Source organism: Medicago sativa, chromosome 1, assembly GCF_051527215.1.
Source record: "Medicago sativa cultivar Bolivia chromosome 1, Bolivia_mono, whole genome shotgun sequence".
In the NCBI taxonomy this organism is placed as follows: domain Eukaryota; kingdom Viridiplantae; phylum Streptophyta; class Magnoliopsida; order Fabales; family Fabaceae; genus Medicago; species Medicago sativa.
The window spans coordinates 59,914,481-59,926,264 of record NC_140749.1 but is presented as its reverse complement, the minus strand read 5'-3'; the positions used below and the strand labels follow the sequence as shown (position 1 = coordinate 59,926,264).

Below are 11,784 nucleotides of genomic sequence, written 5' to 3'. Positions count from 1 at the left end.
TGCTTTGGGGAGTTCATCGTCACCAAACCCCAAGTTGTTGCAGGCAGTAATGTTACCCACTATCCCATCAAACTGACCCACAGAGACTTCATGATCAACATATGCTTGCTCTAGTACTTTCATCAACACTTTCCTGTGAGCTTCTGAGCTCAAGAGCAGAGACAAGATGGATATCTTTGATGGAGTTTGCAGCAGCTGATCAACAATTTTATAATCGCTCTTTTTAATAAGCCTCAGAATTTCGTCCAGATTAGACTCTTCAACGGGCTGGCCCGAGGGGCTGGCATTCTCTTCCTCAAGGTTAGCCATGTTTCTTCTCTTGTACAATCTTGTCTGATAAACTCTATCTGGTTGGTGAATCTTGCGAGCACGAGTCACCTTTCAGACTGCGGCAGAAGAACCAGGAGACAATGAGCACGGGAAGCCATTTGTGACCGATGAATGATGCATATGATGCATGGTATGCAAATGCAAAAAGACTCTTTTTTTGTCAGAAGGCTTGTCAAAGTGGTTGTGAACATCACGGAGAAACACGATTTTATTTGAAGATCTTGAGCAAAACTAGAAGTTTAGTTGAGATGATATCACTTGGTGTTCACATCCGTGATGTTCAAAAGATGACTTGTCTAAGTCCTCCGATAAATGCATGAAAAAAAAAAGTTTATGCATGTATGCATGTATGCATGAATGCATGATTATGTTCAAGTACGGAGAAAACATGGTGGGTTGAAGTTCAAAGTCGAGGAGTCATGGGTGGACACGGCGTCCGGTGAAACTAGGGCTTTAGGATAATAGTAACCGGGTTCTAAAAAGGTTCCCAAGCTGCAACCTCTCCGACGTATCTCATGGTGTCACGAGACAACACTCGCTCCATGATTATACGTGGAAGGTCTAACTTGAGTGTAGTATCGCGTGACGACTAAAACTCGAGACGACACTCGGTTTAGCCTCCGCACTACATCCTAGAAAATGGCCATGGATGAGTTTGGTTATCTACGGTTCATAGCGTCATAGAACAATTAGAAGCAAAGTGCCTAAACGCGACAACACGCGCCGACAACATCACCCCCAAAATGCCTCAGCTATGTGGGATTGATCGCATAATCCAAAACACAAGGCAACCCCCGGAATGAATTGTCGATTATATCCCTCCTAAATCCTAAGTTCACTCAGCCCGGGTGTAGGACTTTTGATATTCTCACCCCACACGTTTGCAAGAAATTAAACATTTATTCACATAGGAAAGCAAGAAAAAAGAAACAAGTAAAAATACAAGCGCAAGCGTGGAAATAAAGAATTATATACAAGAGCTATCCTCTGCATTAACACACAATACACAAAATAAGAATTATATATATTCAAGAATTGAGTTGCTGAGATTTTTAACATAGTGCTTTAATTAGGCTTGTATACATTAATTCAATTACGTTAATACCTGAAGAATGCCACACCATCTGATAAATTTCATGTCAACTCCATATGAGAGATCATCAGGGGCATGTGAATATCCACCTGCAGTTTCTCAATACAGTCAAATATATTTTTTATATAAACATTTAGTCAAATATATTTACACATTGCAAGATTAAAATTTACAAAGTACTTGTATTTAAATAATACAATCAAGATTACAACATTATCACTCGCTCAGCTCGATCGACCCTGCCCACTTATCCTTAATTATGAGTTATACTCAAAAGTAAACATTTATCATTTAGAGTGGAAAATTGCTGTTCACACATTAGAGAAGGCTGGGACACACATGTAAAATACGCTTTTGCCCCCTCGGTAGTTAACTGCCGAGGAATTCCTCGGTAGTTAACTGCCGAGGAAAACTGTTTCATCAGATGAAACAGTCACCTGCTCCCCCTACACACTATTTTCATCATCTTCCATAAAACTTCATTCAATCCACCCAAATCCAACATTTTTTTTTAATGAAATCTTGCTCAAAAATGATTCAAGCATCAAGCATAGGATGTATCAACACACTTTTGACGTAAAAAAACAGGTATTGAGCATTTTAATCGGTTTATTTTTTTATTATGTGTTTTATCTTGGTTTTCGGGTGTCAAACATTGATTACGTTTGAACCTTTTAAACCGGTGATATCTTATTTTTTCTTGGGAAGGGAAAAAGTAAGCAAAACCCTTGAGAATCGAGGTCCGGGAGTTGTTTTCGCTACGGGAAGGTGTTAGGCACCCATAACGACTATAGTAACCTATAGGAACCGTCTTTAATTTCTACGCGCGCGCTTTATTTTTAAATGCTATTTTGAAATGTTATTTACACCTAAGGGTTTTCTAAGTGAAGAATTGGAGGGAGAAGAATGTTTTTGAATTTTTACTTTAGTTGAATTGAAGGAATTTTGTTCCTTGCCTACGTACCCGATTAAGGGATCAAATCCACCGTAGTTCTCTCTCAAAAATGTTTTTTTTGTTTTTGTTGGTTGATTTTAAGTTTGAAAATGGATTTTGAAGAATAGAAAGAGGCCTCAAGGGCATGAGATTAGGAAAGAGTGAGGTTGAATTAGTCATTTGCAAAAGATGGTCAAAGTAGGATTATTTTCATTGAATCTTTGATTAAGAAAATGAAAAAAATACAATGGGATATTGGATCCCAAGGTTTATTTGGAAAAGCTTTGAGTGAAGTTGTTCACATTTGTTTGGAAAATTGGTTTTTTCTAAGTAGAAGTCCTAGGCATTCATCTAAACATACAATCCTAAACATACATCTAAACATGCATATTCTAGCTATATCTAAATGTGAGGTGTGTGCATGTGTCGGTGCTTGTGTCGGTGTACATCATTAGAGTCCATTGTCCTTTACATCATACCCTAGATACATTCTATGGCCTCTTTGCCAAGAAATTAAAAGCATGGAAGTAAAATATTACAAGAATTCCTAAGTGTTTACATTCTAACTTTTGGTACAAATTAAGTTGCAAGAAAGAAATAGAGATGAATATAGGATGAAATGGAGATGCTTATGAAATGATGAAACATGAAATGAAAGGAGTTAGTAGGACATGACAATATCAAAGAAGTGAAGTAAGAGAAATACTAGAATATAGAAGATAGAAAATAAGTGCAAACATGGCTAAAATTTGTTCATAAAATGCAAGAACCAAGTGACCTATAATTCTCACATTCCAATTACATTTTAAAGGTTTAGAAACAAGTTTTGGAATGGGAATTAAGGCTACATGATTTACTTGACATTTAAAACAAATTTGAAGCATATTTACATTATCTAACTACTTAATGACTTGTAAGCTAAGTAACCTACCAAAATTCACAATTATGCAACAAAATTAAGCACAAACAGTGGCTAAACTTCTATGAGATCAAATGGCATAGGTCACCAAAATTCATAAAGCAATTTGGATTGAAATCAAGCAAAGTTCCACTTATTTTTAGCACAAAATATGACAAAACTAGCAAGAAAATTAACACCTCATTTTTTAACCAATTTTAACATGTGAAAATTATCACAAAATACTACAAAAATATCAAGAAATCTATATGAATTTTTTTGAATTTTTTAAAGGTTTTTTAAGCTAAAAAAATTACAAGAAGATTGCTAGTTTTAATCAAGAATGGAAAAAAAACTACACATATTTTTTTTTATCAGGTTTTATTATGCAACAAGGTTAGAAAACATCAAGAAATCATCAAGAAGTCATGAAAATATATTTTGGAATTTTTGTAAAAAGTTTTGATGCACAAGAGGTGCAGGAAGCAAAGTCCAGTGGTGCAACTAGCAGAAAATAGGCCAAAAACGAAAAAAAAACAGTAAAGAGGACCCAGGCCCAGGGTCTTTGATGGATCTGGATAATCCAACTGCTTTACAGCCGTCAGATTGATCCAGCTCCTCTCAAACCCTAGATCCAAGGGTTAAGGACGCGTGGTTCACTACAAAGCATATCAGGCACACAACAAGGATCAATCCACGCCATACACGTAGCAGACAATAGATCAAAAGGTTGAGAAGCAAGCAGGACCATAGCAAGGCCCATAGGCTAGCACGCGTGGAATCATACAGGGAGTATATAAGCCAAATCCATGAGAAAAACAACACAACACATTTTCGTTTCTCTCTCTAACATGAGTTAGAGAGAGAAGCTCTGCAAATTTCATCTTCTTCTCCGACCAGCATGGCTTCGCCGGCGCGGTGGCCGGCCACCTTAGGGTGGCGGCGCCGCCGCCGGCATCATTTTTTTTGTTTTTTTTTCGAATTTTTTTTTAGAGTTTTAGAAATCCCTTTCCATGCTGAGTTCGGATCCGAAGCTATTTTTTGCAAAAACTAACACACAAAGCATAGATCTAGCATCAAAGATTCGAAAAGAAACTCACACAAAATAGAAGCCGATTGGTACCTCTTCTCCTCGTTTTGAATCTGACTTGTTTCAAAGGTATATGCGCTGCAACTGGCCTTGATTCTGTTCCGGTGAGATACAAATTCGTGCTTGAATCGTTGTGCTCCTCCCACTCGTTCTGGATTCGCCTTGCGCTACACTTGCTCTTGCTGGCGAGTTTGTTATGTCGAATCTTGGACCAATGCTGTTCAGATTCGAAGCTTTGTTGCGATTGTTGGATTCGGATTTTGACTGTTAGGTTTTGAGAAACTCGTTTTTTGATGAGTTTCGATTTTGAGGTGATGAATTGTGAAACAGTTGGTGAAACTGGATGAATTTCTGGAGATATTGTGGTTCTTGATGAAGAAGATGAACAAACTTTGAAGATTGTTCAATATTCTTCTGAAAAAAACGGTTAGATCTTTCTCTTGTGGAGAGAGAAACTGTGAAAGTGTTTTCTGATTTTTGCTGTGATGTGGCACTGAATGAATGGTGGTGCTGACTTTGACTGGTGAATTGGCTTTTATAGCTGATGACTAGAATATCTGGACCAATAGGACACTGCCACGTGGACTAGGACTGTAACTGACTGGACTAATAAAAATCTGACACATGGCACTGGACTTAACAAACTTTTGGACAAATGAACAAATGAGAAACTGACACGTGTACAGACCTGATGATTTGGACAAAAAGGACTAAAATACAATTTTTTTAGGATTTTTAGGACTAAAAATAAAAATAAAAGTGAATTAAAATTGGTAATTGGAAAATAACGTAAAGTGAAACGGTTAAAATTTGACAAAACGGACTAAAACGAACCAATGGCCTAAATGAGGTACTTTAAAGTACCTCTCTGCCGAAATTTCGTGTGAAATGACCAAAATGCCCCTAGGGCTACAACGACTGAAAATGACTCAGATGCAAATTTAAAAATGGATTTTTAACAGAAATTGAATCAAAGACTCATACAGGCAAAATTAACAGACTCAGAGACAATTTTTGGGATTTAAACAGTGACTTGACACTTGAAATGACCAAAATGCCCCTAGGGGCAAAACTGACTCAATAATGACTTCGAATGCAAATTTTGAACTGGATTTTGACATAGAATGAAACACAGACTTATTCAACCTATTTGAAAGGGCTCAAACAAAGTTTTGAAAGACTGAGAGAAATTTGACATAGGAAATGACTAAAATACCCTTGCATGTAAATTTTGCAAATAACATTGAAATAAAATGCAGAGAAAGATGCAATTGGTCAAAGACAGTTCAAATGACTTATAATGCAAGAAAAGAAAAATTGACTAGTATTTTTAGGTCCAAAATTAGGGTATAACATTATGCAATGGGTTTCTACGTCAGTTACGAAGAACCCTGTTATGGGGAATCTCGGTAGCTTACTGCCGAGGAAAACCTCGGTAGTTTAGTACCGAGGATTACATAGGCAAAAATTTTGGAGCGAAAAAATGGCAGCTACTGCCATTTTTTCAAATTTTTTTTTCTTTGATTTTTTTTTTGTTTTTTTTTGTTTTAGTTCATTATGGCATTGATGTTTATGCATTAGTTAGTTGTTAATTCATATTTATGTGTTGTTTAATTATAGTAATGACCGAGAACGCGGAAGATGTTTCGGGAGAGACAAAACGTAATTTTGTCCAAATTTCCGGAGATGTCAAGCCGCCTAAGGTTGAAGTCAAACCAAACATTGAACAAGCTTCTAAATATGTTAGCCCCGGTGTCGTCCCACTTCAAGCCCACGAAGTGGACACGGCTAGGTTTTTTTCTGACGACATTAAGTTTCAAGATAAAGAAGAATTGCTTGGGTGGGTACGGTGTCAAGCAAATAAGGCGGGATTTACAATTGTTACACAAAGATCAAGCTTGATCCATCCAATATTGCGCCTAGTGTGTGAAAGGAGTGGAGCTCACAAAGTGCCTAAAAAAAACCAAAGCATGCGACAACGGGCTCAAGAAAATGCGGGTGCTTGTTCATGATTAGTGGATATCAAAGTACGCAAACAAAGGAATGGGGATTGAACATTCTTAATGGAGTTCACAACCATGCGATGGAGCCGGCTTTAGAAGGACACATTCTTGCCGGTAGATTAAAGGAGGATGACAAGAAGATTGTACATGACTTGACCAAGAGCAAGATGCTTCCAAGAAATATTTTGATACACTTGAAGAACAAAAGACCACATTGCATGACAAATGTGAAGCAAGTGTACAATGAACGTCAAAAAATATGGAAGGCAAATAGAGGTGACAAGAAGCCGTTGCAATATCTAATCTCGAAGTTGGAGGAGCACAACTATACTTATTACTCAAGAACACATGGTGAAAGTAATACAATCGAAGATATCTTTTGGGCTCATCCAACATCCGTTAAGTTGTTTAACAATTTTCCAACGGTTTTGGTTATGGACTCCACCTACAAAACCAACTTGTATAAGATGCCAATGTTTGAGGTAGTTGGGGTAACTTCGACCGATTTGACATATTCGGTTGGGTTTGGATTCTTGATGCATGAGAAAGAGGAAAACTTTGTTTGGGTTTTAAAAATGTTGCGTAAACTTCTTACTTCAAAGATGAATATGCCTAAGGTGATTGTTACCGACAGAGATGGGTCTTTGATGAAAGCGGTTGGAATTGTTTTCCCGGAAAGTTATGGTATGAATTGTTACTTTCATGTGCAAGCAAATGTTAAACAAAGGTGCGTCTTAGATTGTAAATATCCTATGGGAAAAAAGGATGGGAAAGAGGTGAGTAATCACGATGTTGTCAAGAAGATCATGAGGGCATGGAAAGATATGGTTGAATCGTCCACTCAAGAGTTATATGCAAATGCATTAGTGGAGTTCCAAGATGCTTGTAGTGATTTCCCACCTTTCCTAGCCTATGCCATGACCACCTTGAATGAAGTGAAGGAGAAAATAGTGAGGGTATGGACAGACCGTGTGTTGCATCTTGGTTGTAGATCCACCAATAGGGTAGAATCGGCTCATGCTTTGGTGAAGAAATATTTAGACAATAGTGTGGGTGATTTGGGTACTTGTTGGGAGAAAATACATAACATGTTGTTGCTTCAACACACTGCGATACAAACAGCCTTTGGTCAGAGCGTTACCGTGTTGGAACATAGATTCAAAGATGTCACTTTGTACTCCGGCTTAGGTGGTCTTGTGTCTAGATATGCTTTGGACAACATTGCTATGGAAGAGTCACGTTGTAGGGAAACGTTGTGCATGAACAAGGAAATTTGTGGTTGTGTTCAAAGGACATCTTACGGCTTACCATGTGCATGCGAAATTGCAACGAAACTCCTTGAAGAAAAGCCAATTTTATTGGATGAGATACACCACCATTGGCAAAGGTTACGCATGGGAGAAGAAAGTAATGAACTTGGTTTTTCGGTGGATGATGAGTTGAAGGGTATTGTAGAACGTCTCAAGAAACTCCCTTTCCAAATGAAGCTTGAAGTCAAGGAGGCTTTGCGGCAATTGGCATTTCCTGAAACCACCATGATGTCTCCACCACCACAAAAAGCAACAACCAAGGGAGCCAAGAAAAAAGTGGACATTGCGAGGTCTAAAGGAAGAATTACATCCACTAGCCGGATCCCTTCTTCTTGGGAGGTTGTTGATTCCCAAAATCCGGATAGTCAACCGTCACCATCACCAACAACATCATCATATAAAAGGAAAAAAGGTGCTCGTCTTGGTAAAGCACCAATTTCCCCACTTCCACCACCTTCTCGGTATCCAAAGCCTAAGGTTATCCCGGTTATGAGGTCTATTGATTATATGCCACGCTTCATGCTTCCATTTATTGAAAAAGTGGTGGATGTTATTGGCGATGGACATTGTGGATTCCGGGCTATAGCCGAGTTCATGGGCTTAACCGAACAAAATCATCTCATGATTCGTACACATCTTATTCAAGAATTGAAAGATCATAGAGATGATTATGTTGAAGTATTTGCGGGTGAGGATCGTTATAACTACATTTTAAATGGCTTACATCCTCCTGCAAATACAAAAAGTTGTGCACATCTTGTTGATAAGTGGTTAACTTTTCCGGACATGGGGCACATTGTTGCTAATTATTACAAAAGGTGTGTGGTTGTGTTGACAAATCTTGAAGTTGGTAACTCAGAATCTTTTTTCCCACTAAGAGGGCCACCACCGCCGGGTAAGCAAAAAACTCTCATCATGTGCCTTGGGGTAATTCCTAATCACTTTGTGCTTATTTACTTGAGGAATGGTTGTCCACTACCTCCATCATCTACGGAGTGGCACAATCACAAGAAACAAGATGCGGTGACTTGGGAAGATGAGTATTTGGATCAACATGAGTTGTTCCGAAAGCTCATGGCTATTGAAAGTGGAAACAAACCGCCAAAACCACAAAAGGAATCAAACAAAGCGGCGCCTATTTTGTTGGACACTCCCGAAAAACCAAAGCAACAATTTGAAGTTATTGCGGAAGATGAGGAAGATTTTATGTCACTTGATCTTCTCCAATCACTTGGCAATTAACAAGGGATTTTTTTGTCGGTGTTAGTCCTTTTTTTTGGTAGAAATTACACCGACGTATATTTTGGGGTCAAAATTGTAATGCCAATTTTTTGTGGCCAATATATAAGTAACATTATGTAATTTATATTGATATATATGATAACATGACTTTTATTGACTTGAAACTAGTGCAATACTTATTTATAGCTTATTAATGTTTGCGCATTTGATTTATTCGTTATTACATTCCATTTAATTTTGTTCTAATCTATGATTATTTTGTTAAAGCTTTTGTCAAGTGAAACATGTCAGAGGTTGCAAGAATTGAAGGGCGTGTTAGGTATTGCGCGTTTAAAAAGACGGTTAAGGTTATGATAACACCGACGGACTCTATTGATGATTTGAAGACACAACTTAACACTTATTTTGAGCATCTTGGTGAAAATCAATATACACGTCACTTGTCTGCTCTAATGCCAATGATAGACCTAGGAGAAGATAGAGATGAATTCACATGGAAAACGGCAAGCTATATGCCTTGGCTTATTAAAGACGATAGCGACGTCGGATTTATGTTTAGGAATATGGTGGAAAATAATGTATTATATATATATGTTCGTTCCATATGCAATTGTAATGAATGTAAGTAGGGATTTAATTTAATGATGTGTAATGATGTGTAATGACTTGTAATGTGTTGTTTGATTATGGACACTATGTTCCGTTTTGATGAATTTCAAACTTTTGTGTGGTTTGAACCAAATGTCGGTTTGATTTAATTATGGACATATGTAAAAGATATTGTATTTTTCTTGTTTATGACCGAGTTTCATTGTTGTATAATTTGAATTGCCTATGGAAATGCTCTGGTGAAATTACAGGTCAAAACTGGCCTAAAAACGGCTTGGTAAGGGTTAGCATTAATGCAGAACCTGCTGTCTGCATAAATGCTTTTCTCGGCAGTTAACTACCGAGGAATTCCTCGGCAGTTAACTGCAGCCGGATTTCAAATTCCTCGGCAGTTAACTGCCGAGGGGGCAAAAGCGTATTTTACATGTGTGTCCCAGCCTTCTCTAATGTGTGAACATCAATTTTCTTTAGAGTGAAAGACTCATTTTGGTCCTTCAAAATTTACTCGCGGCTCAATTTAGTCATTGACAAAAATAAAACTCAAAGTAGTCTTTAACATTTTCATACCATATAAAAATGTCGGAGACTAATTTTAATTTTATTTTTGTTGGGGACTAAATTGAATCACGAGAAAATTATGAAGGACCAAGTTGGATATTCACATCTTTCATTTAAAAGCATTAGTTAAAGAATAGTATTTAATTATTTAAGAAAGGTGTTTACTAATACTACAAAGTAATTTATGTTTTCAATATAATAAATATTTTCATTAAATATTTTATATACTTTTGTTTTGTTTTGTTAGCCAATGTCCTAACAACACTTCTTGCTAAGTCGCCAAGTTTAAGTTTAATCATGATGATGGTGAAACATAGAGGTAAAGGTTTTTAGTTTACCTTGCAAAAGTAAACCCCAGAAGAGAAGCTTTAATGTCCTAAAAATTATCTTCTTCACAGCAACATTAACTTTGGGAATTCTCTGCATTGTTAATTATGAGTTATAATCAATGGACTATATAGATATACATGATCTAGAAACTAGAAATAGTCATACAGAAATGAGGATATAGCTCTTTGTTAATTAAGTGACATTGCATTACATGCATAGTATAATACCTTTAATGCAAGGGCTATAGCAACTCCAACAATGAAAAGGAAAAAAGGCATAACAAAATCAGCCAATGTACATCCATTCCATGGAGAGTGATCAATTCGAGGATAAGCTCCACCAGCATCATCCACCAATATCATCAACTGTAAATATTGTTGCATTATATATACACACATACAACGTCAGCGTAAAAAACGGGTAAATTGATCGTCAATATTAATATCGATCGTCAGATAATTAAAAATATTTTATTTTCATTATGACTATTTCTAAAGTTACACATGTGATTTGTTATGATTTATTGATAGCGTAAAATTGTTTAAAGTGACAATGACGTATCAAAATTATATAGAAACCTTTGCAAAATTATCTTGGAAAAGTATGTACTAACCACGATGGTGAGGCCCCTAAATGCATCAAGAGTTGCAACCCTACTTTTTTTGTGCTTAACCTCTTGCTCCTTTGGTACTTGCTGAACCAACTCTCCCTCTAGTGTGGTCCTCATGTCTCTCTCATGCTCAATTGAATCTCCACCACCATTGGTTTCCAGCTTTGTGATATGCCCATACTCATTATGGGGTGAGTTGATTCCTTCTTCCATTCTCTTGGCTTCATCCATAGCTGATTAATTAATATTGTTTTGGTGGAATCAATCAATAACTGTGGGATTAAATAGTAATGGTAGCTAGCTAAAGCACATATATATAGTAGTAATGTCAAGGAGGAAAAAGCCAAATTAATGAAGTGGAAGACCTGTTGTGTTATGTTTTCAATCAATATAATATATTGGTTGGTACATATAGTACATTATATTATATGGTAATTATATTCACAAGAGACGGATAAAGCGTCTTGATTTGATGAGATAGACAGGGAATTGGATCCAAATTAATTTTCATATACCATGTTTTGGAAACATTGTAATATAAAAATTAAGGAGAAATATTAAGTGAAGAGGTGTGTTCATATTAATTATTCCATGCAGCCAATATTTTGTTTTATCTCTATGCTTGCTATGGGACAACAAAAATCCTTATTTCTGTCTTAAGCGTTGGATAAAGTTTCGTTACGTTTTCTTATTAGTTTATCAGCACCGTTAGATGAAAAATGCTCGATGGTGCGAAACATTTTCGCACAAATCACACGAAGCATGTATTTTTTTGGA

The 11,784-nt window shown here is 36.8% G+C and overlaps 1 protein-coding gene across 1 annotated transcript; it reads right to left on the bottom strand.

Moving 5' to 3' along the window:
* Positions 1 to 1,310: 1,310 nt before the first annotated feature.
* LOC146955935 (uncharacterized) lies at positions 1,311 to 11,289 on the bottom strand. The gene is made up of 5 exons (XM_085748988.1): positions 11,011 to 11,289; positions 10,625 to 10,762; positions 10,406 to 10,487; positions 1,428 to 1,512; positions 1,311 to 1,317 (listed from the first exon to the last, which is right to left on the bottom strand). Exons 1-5 carry the CDS (start codon positions 11,236 to 11,238, stop codon positions 1,311 to 1,313), a joined length of 540 nt encoding a protein of 179 aa, XP_085605114.1. The 5' UTR covers positions 11,239 to 11,289.
* Between the last annotated feature and the right edge of the window lie 495 nt (positions 11,290 to 11,784).

Excerpts from the sequence above, each read along its gene's own strand:
- LOC146955935 (XM_085748988.1), bottom strand. The coding sequence starts at position 11,238 with ATGGATGAAGCCAAGAGAATGGAAGAAGGAATCAACTCACCCCATAAT. Across the intron at positions 10,488-10,624 it reads CTATAGCCCTTGCATTAAAG|AGAATTCCCAAAGTTAATGT; the intron begins GTATTATACTAT and ends TTAACAATGCAG. Across the intron at positions 1,513-10,405 it reads CTGGGGTTTACTTTTGCAAG|GTGGATATTCACATGCCCCT; the intron begins GTAAACTAAAAA and ends GAGAAACTGCAG.